We start from the raw sequence: 17157 nt of genomic DNA, 5'->3' as shown, positions 1-17157 counted from the left end.
CACAAAGCAAAACTGGGTGTGGACTAAAAGTGTAAGGAAAACTGGGTGTGGACTAAAAGTGTATGCTAAGGGATAAGGAAACAAAGAAAGTAAAAGAAATAAATGTGGCAGTGGGCTTCTTTCCCCCCTCCCTCGGGCCCTAGGGGAAGTTGAATCGGTCAATTCTCAGATATGCAACCACAGTTTCCAAGCCACCTACACAACTCTCAGATATGCAAGCCTTGCAAACTAATAACTTTCCTACACTCCTTCACTAGCACCTGCTGATAACAAAGGCAAAGCTTTGGTGATCACTGAGAATAGGAATGTGTGGGCAGCATACACTGAAGGAACACTTCCACAGTTCTCTCCAAGGTCGCACTAAGGGCACACCACCACAGGGCAACAGGAAGGGTGATAAGGGCTTAGTTTCCAAGAAACAGGAACAGCTGGGCTCTGTCCAAAAACAGTGGGGTGCATGGAACATTGGTAGCCTGAAACATTTAATGCACAGTTACAAGCAAGGTTAGAATCCTGACAGCTGATTAACACACAGCTAATGGTCCAAAATATGACCACCCAACATATCATCATAACAGACAGTGCTGCAGATGAGATTGTTGAGCTACTGATGCTATATCGTTGCCTGGGAAGTGAAGACAACCAACATGGCGGCGCGCACGGCATCACGGGAGAGCTCTGAAAACCCCTCCATAAGATTATCCATGAGTCTAGTTCGCTTTTTCAATGGTTTTAGATACTTCTTTTTGAATGTTTTGCTTGGTTCGAAAGGTCATTCGTTTTGTTTTGTTCCGGAAAATGAGTTTTTCTTGAACGTGACTCGTGTGCGGTGTAGCTGGTGGTGCTGAAACATTGCAAGTGGCGGTATAAATCCACGCGGAGATTTGATCCCACGGAGAAAGAAAAAAAAAAGAAGGAATGTTTACGTTTTTCGAATCGTATTCTTCTAAAGATCACTTCCAACATGCGATATAATGGAAACAAAATGCAATTAGAAGTGAAGTTCATTTGAATGTGGTGAACGAATGGCATCTCGGACGGCAGATTAGGTTTTTGGTGTTGGTACAGTACAGTACAGTACAGTAGAGTACAGTAGAGTACAGTAGAGCATTGCTATATTACCCTTCAGTCTGTCGGCACGGATCTCAGGATTCTGTGAAATACTTGTGATATCTGAGCGAAAGCTGCTTTCCCTGGTACATGATGAAACTTGTTGGTTTATTTACTGTTAATTAATTGATTTACTAGTTGTACCAATCACAGAATAATATATAATATGTTGACTTTTATTTCGATGTGCTTTGAATTGGAATTGATGATTTATAAATCGCAAAGTAACAAATTGAATTGCATGCACAATCAGGGGGGATGGCGGGTTGAGTGAGTGAAGTATGTGAAGCCGTCCGTGTTCCTGTCTTCCCCAGACGCTGCGAGGCGCACAATCCAATGGCGCACGTCACGCTCAACCAATACCTCAAGCTGGTAAGACGGGAAGCGGCGTGTTGGAATCAAAAGCAAGATCGCTGTGGAGATTGAGCTGGGTCTTGGGCCTTGTTCCATGACCAATCACCTTGCTCGCGCTTGCCAAGCCAGCCGTTCCTTATCGACAGTTTAAAATGGGGTGCTTACTTGAGCGCTTAAGCTACTTGGCGAGCGCTCGACAAGCTGATTGGTAATGGAACACACCCCTGGTTTATATAATTATGTATATATATATAAATATATATATATATATATATATATATATATATATATATATTGTCTGGGCTGATTAACTTGATTTCATTTGCATCGTTTTTTAACCCCTTCAGCTTTCCGAGGCTATTGATACCAGGAATGGCATGCAATGTGCCGAACTACTCTCCTTCAATCATGCACACGTGGCCAATGTTCGCCTGCAGGTATAGCCAACATCAATCACTCTCCTCCTCCTCCTCCTCCTCCTCCTCCTCCTCCTCCTCCTCCTCCTCCTCCGCTTGTCAAGGCTGTTTTTGAAAGTCTGGATATAGAGGAGCTTTCCGCAGTACCTTGCGGAAGATTAATCCGATGTGCGAAGAGCTTGTTCCTGACTTCAAGGCGGAGCCTTTCTTTGAAGATCTTCAATGATTGTCCTCTGGTGTTTGTGTTGTGCTGTTGGGCAAATAAGTCGTCTGGGTCCAGTTTAATTATGCTGTGTAGGATCTGGTATGATGAATGCGTGACTCAAAAAGTCATCAAGTCATTTTATTGGGATTGTTATTTGGGTAAGTGTAAATTGCAAGTAAAGTTGAAACTTCTGGTGCACTTTTTCATTATTTTTATTTTTATTTATTCTTTTTTTTCACATTTCACATCATTTCACATCACAATTTTTCATTATTTTCACATTTTTCTGGTGCACAGGAGATGAAGGCACACTTTTTCTGCATTTTTGAGTTAAGGCAAAATATACGTATATGTATATACTGAAACGCAAAAGAAACTTACCACTTGTTTGAAATGTAATAAAATTGTAACGGTTCAAAATAAAACAAACCAACAACTGCTAATTGAAACATTGGCATTTTATTGATGACATGTCAAGTTTTAGACCAAGATACACCATCTCATAAGTTTGTTCTACAGTACAGAACAGCACAGGGTGCAATGTCAGTCCCCTCTCCATACCGTGTGTGGCCACCATTGTTTTGGATACAGGCAGTGCATCGTCGGCGCATACTGCCTAGCAGTCTTTGGATGGATTGCTGCTCGATTCTGTCCCACTCAGTCCTCAATGTCTGAAGCCATCTGACTTAGGACCATCTGCCTGTCCTGCCTTGCAGTGGTGACTCTTGGCCTCCCTGATCGAGGTCTGTCATCTGTAGAGTTGTGGAGGGTGTCTCTGTCCACCAGGGCCGATATCGTCTGGTGTGAACAGCCAAGGCGACGTGCCACCTCACGGTAGCTCAATCCGCCTTGCAGTATGCCCAAGGCACACTGCCGTTGATCCCTTGACAATCGTGGCATGTTGATTGAAATGCCCATTTTGCACTGGCCTTTTTAAAGCCAATATCAAGACATCACGTGCAGCTCATTAAAATCATCCCATACACCTTGGCTAATCACTGACAGTCAAAATGGCTGTTCAACAGCTGTGCTATGAAGTGACCATTGAAGGTTCAAGTGACCATCCATGACCGTTTTGTCTGACAGTGAGGACACTATTGTCCACAAATAAGTTCAAACATTTACTACACGTAGTGTTATTGTTGATATTTGAAGGTTTAAAAGGTGGTAAGTTTCTTTTGCGCTTCAGTATATATTGTTGTGGATTTCAGAATCGGATCCGAGCAATGCATCCAAATCCAGGTGATCAGACAGTTATTTCCATAAATGCATGTTCAGAATAGAGCCATCCCCATGTCTGGTTTGATTCTTACTCTCTGATGCATTGGAGAAGGGTAGAGAATAGGTTCCCTTGCTTTCTTTTGGGATAACCTTTTCCTCTTAATAACACGTTCATTACATATGATTTTACATCTGGTTCTTATTTCTGCATGAGCGATATTCACCCTTTGAGCACGCGATAAGATTGCTGTGAGCCCAACGGTAACTCGTCCATTCCCTTTCCATCAAGACACATTGGCCTGGAAATGCACTATTTATTTACACATTTTATTTTGGTTTTCATTTTCACATTGGACTTACAGGACATTTGAGTCATTAATGACACCGCAAGCTTTTCCTGAACGGTTCATTCTGACGGTCAAATATGGCTGTGGTCTCGGATCATTTATTCAGGACTCACCTTTTTTCCATTGACGTTCGACACCCATTTTCTTTCATCGAAGTTTGACGCCCACTTTTTTCCATCGGCAATCGACACCCCGTTCAGCAGCTATATGGACACTGGCTGGCTTCTTTTCGTGTCGGGCTGAACGAATAGGTGATAATTGCCCGTTGACATTTTGTGTGCGCTTCATGTTTTTGCTCGGTTGTTCCGGCAAATGGCTGCTTTCTGGTGTTCGTCCAGCGCACTGAACATGGTGTCGTAAGCCAGGCCTGTGTTAATTGGGAGGTGCATCTCTTTCAATGGTCAAGAGAAAATGACCGCGAGAATTGACGGTTGGAGGTCTCGTGCAGCGATGCGCCAAGAGGCAAGCTGGATTTGGCTGAAGTCGTGCTTGAGGCTCTGCCCACACTGGTCGCCTATAAAAGGACAGCAGGACTGCTTTGTTGGCAGTTGGTCAGAGATCCTGATCGTGGTTGGTGGGATATCCTGATAGTAGTTAGTGGAAGATCCTGCTGATGGTTGATGACAGCTCCTGATGGTTGTGGACAGCAGCAACCGCGTTTGGTGACAGTTGGACTGTTCCTGCTGGCTCTTGGCATTCCTGGTTCCTGGGGGTGACAGCGTGACGTCGATTGGTGTTCGAGCCTGTTTACGGGTGAGTGCACGGCAAGGCCGGGCGCTGGCAGCGGAAACGAGCCGGGCTGTGGAGAGCTCATTTGGAGAGGTCAACCAAGGCACGCTCATACATTTTGGGTTTTTTTAATCGACGCACGACAACTTCTGCTTTGGTAGGCCGAGACCCAATTTCTTTTCCCCCCTGAATCATCTGATGGATAGCCATGTCTCGTGGTTAATTGTTAAGTAAGGCATTGTGATAAGCATCTGCTCTTTGTTCATTTTTCTATAAATGCTTGTTGAATTCTTAATTTGCTTGAGATTATTTTATTGATTGAACATTAGCTTTGAATGAATTCATCCATTTAAATCGGCAAGAAAATAAAAAGTCCTTCAGTTTATTTATTTTTCTTTATAATAAATTCCTTGTTGACGTTTCAACCTGTCTGTGATTGTCATTTCCTTCCATTGATCCAGCATTGTCCAAACTTCGATAGACTGGGAGATTATAATTCCTAAAATAATTAACCCATCATAGTCGGCGTGCACCAGCGATAAATGCTCGGCTGCATTACTTAAGATCTAATCAGGATAAGATTGGTGCATCGCCAAGGCCACGTGACCTCGAGTTAAATGGAAAATGCGACGGTGGACACTGGAACTCGTGGTTAACTGATTGGCATTCGTGGTGGTTAAACAACCAACCGCACCACAAAGTTGATTGTGAGCGGTGGCCCCATGTCCGGTTCTTCTGAGGAGAAACGAGGATTAACCCCTTCATAATACACTCAGTACCCGTGGCCGTAACAATATATTACATAAAGACACCTTTATTAAGCCTTCATCCAAACAGTTAGGGGTCAACAACTCGGACCTGCCTTTTCCAATCTCCTCTCTTCTGTATCTTCCTCTCCCTCAATCCCTTGTTCTTCAAATCTTTCCATGGCATCCCTCCACCATAATCTTTGTCTTCCTCCAAATATTTTCCAATTGAATGGCTCATTCCATACTTTCTTCATCGATTCCTCGTCCATTCTTCTCATGTGCCCAAACCACCACAAGCCCTTTTTGTTTTTCTCTTTGCACGGCTGTGTTTGTCTTTGCATGGCTTCCATTTATTTAATCCCCCCTTTCCTACCACAGGCATAATGGGCCCTTTTTTTGGAAGTCTTGGCACTCTATAGTACCACTTGCATTTTGCACAATGCGTATTTTTGTCATTCCCCGTGTACGGTCTGTCGTCTGCTACCAGCTATGTTGTACTGCTATCCCGTGCATGTGCACGCGTATCGCTAATATATATATATATATATATATATATATATATATATATATATATATATATATATATATATATATATATATATATATATATATATATATATATATATTGTGATAAGCTACCAGTGTACTGGGCCCGGTGTATGCCCCGGTTAGAATAGGTGTACCATATCCCTGTGTCGTAAGAGGCGACCAGGGTTGCGTCAGGAAGGGCATCCAGCGTAAAACCTGTGCCAAATCATTATGCGGATCATAACAGATGATCCGCTGTGGTGACCCCTAACGGGAGCAGCCGAAAGAAGACGAAGATATATATATATATATATATATATATATATATATATATATATATATATATATATATATATATATATATATATATATATATATATATATATATATATATATATACATATTTATATATATATATATACATATACACATATTGCTACGGGTACCGAGACACCAGCTTGTCACTCAGGGGGATGAATCCTCGGAAGAGCCAGACCTGGGGCCACCGCTCACAATTAAAGTTGTGGTACGGTGGGTTCTTTTAAAACCACGAACGCCACCCAGTCAACCATGAGTTCCAGTGTCCACCGTGTAATTATTCCGTTTAACTAGAGGTCACGTGGTTACCTGAGTGGGGAGCGCACCCTCGGCAAAGTACCAATGTTATCTCTATTAGATTTGAATTAGGCTGGCCGAGCGTTTTAACCGCTGGTGCGTGCCGACAATTTTTGGGTCAAATCTGTGGTAATTACCTGTGGTAATTCTCTATCTCGGTTCGGACAATGCCAGACCAATGGAAGGAAAGGACAAACACTGACAGGTTGGAAATCGAAAAATAATTTATTAATAATAAAATAAATAAATAAAAATAACTTTTTATTTGCTGAAGTAAATACAGAATGAATTTCAAAGCAAAGTCAATGAAAATGCCAGGAAAGAGACAGAGAGCAGATGCTTATCGGGCATTGACTTATTTGCAGCTAAACACAGACAAGGGTACCCAACAGATCATTCGGGGGGGGGGGGGGAGGGAAGAATCGTCCCGCTCACCAAAAAGTCGTCCGTGAAGCGAAAACGTCCTGAAATTCTGTACGTGCGTGTCACGTCCGTCGCCAGCACCCAGCTTTGCCGTGCACCCTCTCGCGGGGCAGCCTTGAATGCCAGTCGAAGTCTAGAGGGCACCGAGATGGTCCGTCGTGGGTTTAGACCTGGTATTGTTGTTGACCGACCTGTGCCTCACTTGTTGGCGGCGCTGCTCACAACCACACACTCGCTTGCCGAAGGACGAATTGTCTCGTTGGCGCTGGTCAGACACCCACACGCAAACCACACGCTCGCTTGCCCAAGCACTGGGAAGGACGAATTATTTCGTCGGCGCTGATCAGACACCCGCTTCTTGCTCGCTTCTCTCACCCTTTGCTTTTTCCTCTCTCCTTTTGCTTTTTATTTTCTTTTTCCTCTTTCGTGTTCCCTCCTCACGATTTTCTCTCCTCACGCTTTTCTCTTCAGAACGTACCTCTCACTCGTTTTTATATCCCCGGGCCGTCTCCGAGGGGTGCCGTCCGCCCCAAGCTCACCCCGCCCCACTGGGGCACGGTTACCATGATGACCCGTGCGCTCTCAAAAAATGCGGGCGTTGGAGCTCACGAAAGATTACCGCTGAGGAAGAATGGGGGTGGGCTTCAGAGCTTGTGAAAGAATGTTGCTGAGGAAAAATGAGGGCGGGCTTCAGAGATCGTGAAAGGAATGTGTGTGAACGTGTCTGTCATAAAGAAAAAAGCTTCCCATAAGAGAGGGGATCTATCCTTTACCCTTCTCAACGCATCACATTTAAGATCCCATTAGACATGGGGATGGGGGCTAATCTGAACATGCATTTAAGGAAATAACTGTCTGAGGACCTGGATGTGTGGATGCATTCATCATACTGGATTCTGAAATCTGTATATATATATACATACATATATATATATATATATATATATATATATATATATATATATATATATATATATATATATATATATATATATATATATATATATACAGGCCTGGTGTTGGCATAGTGGTTAGGGTAGCGGCTTGGGATCCAAAAAGTCCTGATTTCAAGCCCCGTTGGCCGCTTAAATTAATACATACCAGGAGGTTGACTCAGCCTGTCATCCTACCGAGGTCGGTGAAGTGAGTACCAGTGTACTGGGCCCGGTGTATACCCCGGTTAAAATAGGTATACCATATCCCTGTGTCGTAAGAGGCGACCAGGGTTGCATCAGGAAGGCCATCCGGAATAAATCCTGTGCCAAATCATTATGCGGATCATAACGGATGATCCGCTGTGGCGACCCCTAACGGGAGCAGCTGAAAGAAGATATATATATATATATATATATATATATATATATATATATATATATATATATATATATATATATATATATATATATATATATATATATACACAGCGGGCTGCAAAAGTAGGTATACAGTAAGGATTATACCAATATTACCAGTATTATAATAGTGGTGCTGGGATTCATTTAATACTAGAATTCATTCATTAATAGAAGATTATTATGCTTATTATTGGTATGTTTATATTGATATACTTGTATAATCAATAAAATACGTTTTTGTGCGCATGTTTTGTTTTTCATTACTGTATACCTACTTTTTCAGCCATATATATATATATATATATATATATATATATATATATATATATATATATATATATATATATATATATATATATATATATATATATATATATATATATATATATATATATATATATATTGTGACGTCCAAGGGACCTGAACAGTCCTGCCAACATAGAATGAGCCGAAACGATGGAGGCGGTCTATTTTTTTTTAATCGCTCAACCGCAAACCGGACGAGGAAGGTGGCACGAGTCGCTTTTCACTGAGTTAATAACGTTTATTTCTATAACCAGAAATAATAAGACTCGGCAAGAGGAGGGATCCGGGGCGATTCGAAGGGATGGTGGTGTTGGTTCGGGCGTGGGGAAAACACAAACAATTCCAATGGATATACAAATCTCAAACCCTCTAAGCCACAGGTACACACACACACACACACACACACACACACACACACACACACACACACACACACACACACACACACACACAAAACGTAGCTGGTCCTGGTGGTCAGGCTGGCCCGTGGTGTAGACGCAACAGTCCCCGGATTGGCGTCGGACGAGCTGGCGTTGCGCTCGTCAGGGGCAGGAGACACCGTGGTGCTGTCGACCTCCTGGTGTCGGTGCAAGTCTGCTCACAGCCGCCAGGGAGCCAGTTCTGGCGCCAAGTTGCGAGCAGGAGAGGGAGGCAGGTCCGCCAGCCATTCGACCCCGTACTCCGAGCCAGCAGAACCCCAGAGCCAACCGAGGTGAGGCACGAGGCACAGCAAGGCCACGAGACACAATGAATCCAGGATCGAATCGGCGCAGCAAAACAGCACGTTCCCAGCACAACAGCCTCCACCAAAACGGTTTTTTTTTACCGATCTTCTTCCTCCCACCCCTTTTCCCCGAACAGAACCTTTTTATCCTCGAGTCCTCGTCACTTCCAATCGAGCCGTTTTATTGGCCCTCCGCCGTCGCCTTCCGCCAATCGTGATCATGGGGCGGAGCCATCCGCAGCACTGTCCTGTGACGTCACGGCAAGCCTCCAGGGAATACTAACAGGGTTTACGCAGACACCCTTACCCTATCCCGTCTCCCTATCTAATTACGTGACGATTATCATTTCCCCCTTGAAGAAATGGACATTTACTAAACAACTTATCACCACTGAATTGCAACTTATTACATCGAGATCCTGGTAAACTCGAACAGCATGGCATACCCCCCCCTCAGACGTAACACTGCCCCCTCCTCTGGTACCGCAGCTCCTGCAAGGTATATCACAGGCGCTACCGTACCAGCCTTAACACTTCCTGACTCCCACCTATTTAACCTAACGAAATAAAGTAGGATGGGCAATGGGCAGCGAGCCGCAGCTAACTTACCTATCCTGCTTAATGTACTACCCCCTTATGGCCTTATCCTTGCCTAAACAATCATTCATTTTTTTTTATCACATGAGAGCACTGAGCGCAGTTGCACTCCATCCTCTGGATCATCGCTCTTGTCCAACACTCTTCCAGTGATCTGGGGAGGGGAAACAAAAGGTTCCACAAAAACACAACACTTATACTTTACATTCCTACTCTATGCCTTAACGACACTATTCACGGAATATTTACACTTGATCGCGTCCCCCAGTGGATGCTAATAGACCCAGCGTTACCTGGGAGCCAATTTTCAAATTTGCTTGCCCCAAAATTATGCGGACATCATGCCCTTGCTGCACATGTCAAGTTGTGCGGGATCGAGTGGGACTCACACATCTTCACAAAACTCACACCATGGTCATCATCACATTTCTAGGTCATGGTCCCCATTTTAATGATGCAGGCTGAATCCCGTCATGGCCGTGGGGTGGGTTACCACAAGATAATGGGGGCATCTCAGGTGCAATCATGCCCACAGGTAAGCTTTAGTCCAACCCGGACGTTTCTCCGCCCCCACTCCCTTTGATTCCCTCCCCCCTGGTAGCCATCAGCTCTAACCCCGTACAACACACTGGAAGGGGTCTCACTGGCTCCTCTGGCCTTCCTGGGTCGCCAAGGTCCTACCCGCCTTGGTCGCCCAACCAGACCCTCTCCCAGTTGCCTCCAGACACTGTCACCGTTAGCCACCAGGGGTGAATCTCCTTGAAGGGGGTCGCAATTCCCGCTCACCGTGAGCTTCAGCAATCCCTGTGGACAAGCACATCATCCCCACCCACATGACTCCCCCACCCCATCGGCCTTACATGTGACACCTGCATTACTAACACTTCACCGACCATGACCTTCCCTGTTACCACACCATGTCCAATAAAAAATCAACGTGTGCACCATACATTTCACTTCTTAACTTGAAACAACTCACACAGCACTTCTCCTCACCTGATCCACGCACCAGCCATTGGACAGCCACTCGTGCCCGCTTTCTTACCAATTACCCACTGTCCCTATTGTCACTCGAAAACCCAGCAGAACTTACAAACCCATGCCAATTTTCCCACAATTCACTATTTTCACCAAGGGAGGGCACTTCGCCACAATCTCACCAGCTGAGCATGACGCTATATGCTCAACCCGATCAAGTCTCCCCGACCCCCGACAGTGATTTCCGGACTCGACCTATGTAAGGGCACCTCGGATAGACCTGGCAGTTCAGCAGGAGGATTCATCCTCTGAAGCATTTGGGTAATGCCAATTTCTCCCAGCCCCCCTCTCTGATCCCGAATCTCCGCCTGTCGGATCGTCACCGATGGCCTCTCGGGCACCCGACCCGGCCGACTCCACGAGGCCAGCCTGGCCGCGCACTCGGCCGCTCGGTGCACGGTGGGTGGATCCTGTAGCTCCACTCGCGCTCGGACCTCAGGATCAGGAAGAGCAGCTAAAAATTTCTCTAGTGCCAGTCTGTCCCATGCCTCCACTGTAAGGTCCCGATACGCAATCCTGACTGATTGGTAAATGTCCTGTGCCAGCTCCTGCACTGTCTCACCTGGCTTTAATCTGCGGTGCTGGAGCTGGGCCCGCACCAGATCACAGTTCGCTGCGAACCCAAACCGACGGCTCAACGCCTCGCAAATGTGGGAGCTGGTCAACATCCCTCCGCGATCACGTTTAACACATCTGCGGCTGGTCCCCGCAACGTTGCCACCAAATTCCCTGTACGTTCCCGCTCATTCCACCCGTTTAGTCGGGAAATACACTCAAATTGCGTCAGAAAAGCTTCAAGGCTTCCTGATCCGTCAAAATTTACCAGGGGGATCACTTTTACGGTGGCCCGCTTCCCAGTTTCTCCTTTGTCCGAATCCAGACCAGGGATCAAACACCCTTGTGGCTGCGTATCCAATTTCGGAGCCAACTGTGGCCAAAGATGTTTTGTGGTGAGGGTCTCATGGGTCAATTTTGCCTCCTGTTCCAAACGTTGAATGGACCGATTCAACTCTTCCCGCAGGATCTTCTGGGCCCGCACAACCTCCTCCAAGGCTCCGTCGCGAGTTTGTAGCTGCTCCTCAACCAACCCGGACACTCTACTTACAAAAGACGGCTCTACCAGGCCTTTATCCAAGACTTCATCTTGGCTCATAATTTTATCTTGTTCGTCCAAACGAGCCTCCAATCCTTTTACCTCCTCCGCCAAATTCATCCCTTGCTTCCTCAGCTCTTCCTACTCTTCTATTTGCAGCTGCATACGAGCATCCACACGGGCACGATGACGTTCCAGGCTTTCATCCACTTTATCAACACGAATGTTCGTTGCATCAATTTTATCTTCCAATTTTTTTCGTATATTTTCCCCCTCCAATGTAATTTCTACCTTTGTTTCCTCCAATCTATCCTCAAATTTACTTTGTATTTCCCCCAATTGAACATCCACACACTCCTGCGTCTCAGTTTTCATTTTCTCCATCTTTTCCCCCAATTCATCCCTCATTAAATCAATCCGTGCACCCAACTGTTCCCCCATTACCCCCAATTGATCTGTCATTTCTGCCCTCTGTGTCACGAATTGATTTTCCATTTGTGCCGTCATGTCTGCCCTCTGTGTCACGAATTGATTTGCCATTTGTGCCATCATTTCTGCCCTCTGTGTCACGAATTGATTTGCTATTAAACGTTCCAACATTGTCTGGATCGTCATCGCACCGGTTTCCGGCGCTGCCGGCCCCGTTACGGGCGATGAAGCACGGTCCACGCTTGGGATGGGGGAGGTTCCAATCCTACCCCCATCTCTCCCTTCTTCCCCCAACTCGCTGCCAGACACGTGGCCTTCCTCCTCAAACATCTGCACATCCGCCATGGTGCAGAAGTCCCGTTTGCCACCAATAAAATTTAATTTGAAAACTCCCGCCAAAATTTTCCCACGCTCGCGCGCTTTTCTGTAGTAATTTTATATTCCAATTCGTGGCGAGATTTCAGTCCTGGTATATTCTCCCGATACCAAATATAATTTAGAGGGGTTCGAACATCCCACTCCTGACACCAATGTGACGTCCACGGGACTTGAACAGTCCCGCCAACGTAGAATGAGCCGAAACGATGGAGGCGGTTTATTTTTTTATAACCCAAAGATGGCGGTTTTAATCGCTCTACCGCAAACGGGACGAGGAAGGTGGCACGAGTCGCTTTTCACTGAGTTAATAACGTTTATTTCTATAACCAGAAATAATAAGACTCGGCAAGAGGAGGGATCCGGGGCAATTCGACGGGATGGTGGTGTGGGTTCGGGCGTGGGGAAAACACAAACTATTCCAATGGATATGCAAATCTCAAACCCTCTAAGGCACGAGGTACACACACACACACACACACACACACACACACACACACACACACACACACACACACACACACACACACACACACACACACACACACACACACACACACACACACACACACACACACACACACACACAACGTAGCTGGTCCTGGTGGTCAGGCTGGCTCGTGGTGTAGACGCAACAGTCCCCGTATTGGCATCGGACGAGCTGGCGTTGCGCTCGTCAGGGGCAGGAGACACCGTGGTGCTGTCGACCTCCTGGTGTCGGCGCAAGTCCGCTCACAGCCGCCAGGGAGCCAGTTCTGGCGCCAAGTTATGAGCAGGAGAGGGAGGCAGGTCCGCCCGCCATTCGACCCCGTACTCCGAGCCAACCGAGGTGAGGCACGAGGCACAGCAAGGCCACGAGACACGATGAATCCAGGATCGAATCAGTGCAACAAAACAGCACGTTCCCAGCACAACAGCCTCCACCAAAACGGTTTTTCTTTACCGATCTTCTTCCTCCCACTCCTTTTCCCCGAACAGAACCTTTTTATCCTTGAGTCCTCGTCACTTCCAATCGAGCCGTTTTATTGGCCCTCCGCCGTCGCCTCCCGCCAATCGTGATCATGGGGCGGAGCCATCCGCAGCACTGTCCTGTGATGTCACGGCAAGCCTCCAGGGAATACTAACAGGGTTTACGCAGACACCCTTACCCTATCCCGTCTCCCTATCTAATTACGTGACAATTATCATTTCCCCCTTGAAGAAATGGACATTTACTAAACAACTTATCACCACTGAATTGCTACTTATTACATCGAGATCCTGGTAAACTCAAACAGCATGGCATACCTAATTAAACATCCTAATTACCCTTTGAATGCATACCCCCCCTCAGACGTAACAATATATATCTATATTTTTTAATATATATATATATATATATATATATATATATATATATATATGTATCTACTATACTAAAAAAAATAGAATATGTTTGTTTGTATGTGTGTGTGTTTGTTCGTCCTTTATAGGCGGCCGAACCGTTGGATGGAATGAGATGAAACTTGGCATGAGTGATCCTTGGGACGTGAGAACGGACATGGGGCGGTCAAGGTCAAGGGGTCAAGGTCACCGGGTAACTTCAATTTCATCCGATCGAGACGGGACCAACGCGATTCGACAGATAATCAAAATTAATACTGAAGGACCAATTTTGTGCCCCGTCTGTGACGGGGTTTCGGCTAGTGTATATCTATAATTCCAGAAATCTCTGTGTGTGTCTGTGTGAATCTGACCGCTGTTTTTCGACAACCACTGCTCCGTTATAATTGAAACTTGCCAGGTATATTGCTGGGGACTTGAGTATGTGCGTTTTCAAGGTTTGATATTAATCTGACAAGTGGTTCCCAAGTTATGGCCATTTATTTACCAAACCAATGACAGGACACGTTGCTGCGTAGGCGTGGCCGATGGGGAAAGGGCGCCATTTAGTTACCAATGACAGGACACGTTGCTGCGTAGGCGTGGCCGATGGGGAAGAGATCCTCAGCCGCGTTTCCCATTACTGGTTACAACGTACGGACTTCCGGATAGTGATGACTTACTTTATTCTAATAATTTCTCGATTTCTTATGCGCTTTTATAGATAAACACAATGCCCCAATCCAGTCGTCGTTTACGAGAGTGAAGGAACGGCCTGTGTGTTTGTTTGAAAGTTTTTTTTTTTTTGCACGTATGGCCACGCACTAGTATTATATAATGTGGATATATGTATATCTTATATAATGTATATGTGTATATATTGTATAATGTATAATATATATATATATATATATATATATGTATGTGTATATATTATATAATGTATAATATATATGTGTATATATTGTTACGGTTGTTGAAATTCACAGGACACCATATAGGTCCTTCAGTCAGTTATGTCAATAAGTCTGTGTTCAGATAGATTTCCCCACTGATGTCTAAGGGATTATTCGTGTAACTGGGCTGTGATCTTTGAGTCAGCCGTTTTTCTTTTACTATCTTTATTTTGGACCAACCGCCTCTCCACCACCACAACCACCACTAACCACAGCCACCTTCTCCACAACCGCCTTCACAACAACCACCTTAACCACAACCGCCCAACCACACCACCATCATGACCACCACAAAATGCCAGCCACACCACCATAACGCCAACCACACCACCACCGCATTTCCACCTCAGCAACAGTTGCGAGAAGCCTGGCATTCGTCGAGGGAGAACGGACGACGGCCTCACCCCCCCTCTCCCCAACGAATAACACCATGCCAACCAACAGTTGAAACAACAAGGTGCTCCGAAGAAAGAGATCCCGATAAAGTCGGGGATTTCCCCTCCCCCTTCCCCCCCCCCCGCGTGCCGGGAGTGAGGAGGAGCGGGTCGAGCCGAGATTCAAAGGTGAAGTAGGGGAGGGCGCTCCTTTTGGGTGGAAAGAGCCCACTGCGGCCCCTCCCCTTGGGGGCAACAACAACTGCCCGGCCAAGCTCTGCTGGAATTCCCCCCCCCCCCGCGCACCGGGAAGGGATGGGCGAAGCTCTGTGGATAAAGGTCGGAGGTGCTGGAACGCGGAGGAGAGAATTGAGGCGGGGGGGGGGAACGCTGAGGAGAGTCTCTCCGTGTGGTGCTGAGGAGAAACAGAATCGAGGTGGCAGGAACGCGAGCGCTGAGGAGAATCAGAATCGAGGTCGGGGGCGTCGTGAGGAAGGAGGCGAGAGAACCATGAGGGTGGGACGAGCGCAAGGTCGGAGGAAGGAGGACGGAGTCCTGAGGGTCCACCACCACATGGTCGCTTTTCTTCCTTTATTTCTGGGTGTTTGTGTGTGTTTGTGGTGCCGTCCGTAAGTAAAACTGGTTAAGTGCCTGTATATACTTGCATTTCGTTTAGATATCGGCTGCAGGTCTTTGCTTTTCTTTTACTCGCGTCCTGTCCCCTACCCCCATTCCCCCATTGCATACTGTTTGTATATTGCTTCATTGCTTGCGTCACGTGTATAAATAAATGTGCTTGTCTAAATGTTGATCTGGTCGTTGCGTCCCTTTCCTCATTTGCATTGCCATTGCTGCGTACGGGATTCTCGCGGGCTTTTTAATTGCCGATAAAGTAATAGGATCCGGCGGGGTCGGGCGATTAAACCACCGCTCGGCAATCGCTTACAAAACGAGCTGTGCGTAAGTGGCTCGTTTTGTACCGGCTTCTGCCGAGGTATAGATCCCCGGCATTCCTGTCTACGCAAATAATTAGGTATATCGACAATTCGGTGATTGACCCTGTAGTGCGTGGACAGGAGAGTTTGCAGATATATGTTATGATTAAAAACACACCGTAGCTGGATTCCAGCGTTTGATCCGGAAGGCTGCGACTGGATTGCTCGTCCGGTGGGCGTACGGCTGCGATTCGGCTAAAAGTGGTTGTCCGCACACCGAACGGGTGGTAACCACAACAATATTATATAATGTATAATATATATGTATGTATATATTTACAATAGGCTGGGTCATCCGATCAATATCTGGTTATTTAGACTTTAGTATACCATCAAGAAGATTGATGTTTAAAGCTGTTGGGAAAAATTAACTTGCGAGTGCATCATGGCAATGATGGGCGAAATGGCCTCATTTCCTTGTTTGAGGTCAGTTTCTGATGTTTTTTTTCAGACATACAAACACGTAATGAAGAGAAATGCCTTGTGGGGATGGTGGGGGGGGGTCTGTGCCCATGGCCTGGCCTGGGTACCCTGAGCATGGATGCAAAGATTGGTGTGGATTAGCCCATCCATACAGATGGAAATCACAAATCTGCTCCCCTTCCTTGCATAGTAGGAGGAGGGCTTGTGACCTGAACCTGGGTACCCCCAGCACATAGCTTGGCCCAGCAGCATGCAGCAACGCGCTGTTCTGGCACATGCTCCCATACCTGACCTGACCTGACCTCACAAAACATAGTTCCCTTACTCAAAGTATGAACCTTGACCTGTAAGCAAATGAATGGTTTTCCGACTGCATGGATCATCAGCTGGGCACCGTTCTTCCTTGAGGTTTCGATCTTTTCAACCCAGAACC

The 17157-nt window shown here is 46.1% G+C and overlaps 1 protein-coding gene across 2 annotated transcripts in view; it reads left to right on the top strand.

Annotated features, from left to right (window-relative positions):
• The first annotated feature begins 984 nt into the window (after nt 1-984).
• The window catches only part of PCID2 (PCI domain containing 2), a 73701-nt gene continuing 57528 nt past the window's right edge, over nt 985-17157 (top strand). Inside the window, exons 1-3 of one of the 2 annotated variants that reach the window (XM_085882107.1) lie at nt 985-1196; nt 1425-1482; nt 1812-1901. In XM_085882107.1, coding sequence (XP_085738233.1) covers nt 1447-1482; nt 1812-1901 — 126 coding nt within the window. In that variant the 5' untranslated portion in view covers nt 985-1196; nt 1425-1446. Of the gene's footprint in view, nt 1197-1328; nt 1483-1811; nt 1902-17157 lie in introns of those variants that run through there. The other variant, XM_085882108.1, reaches the window with a different exon arrangement.

Source organism: Eptatretus burgeri, chromosome 5 (assembly GCF_056783735.1).
Source record: "Eptatretus burgeri isolate ZD-2024b chromosome 5, Ebu_testis_v1, whole genome shotgun sequence".
NCBI lineage: Eukaryota > Metazoa > Chordata > Myxini > Myxiniformes > Myxinidae > Eptatretus > Eptatretus burgeri.
Note: the sequence above shows the minus strand (reverse complement) of the source record. Positions and strands in the feature narration are given on the sequence as shown.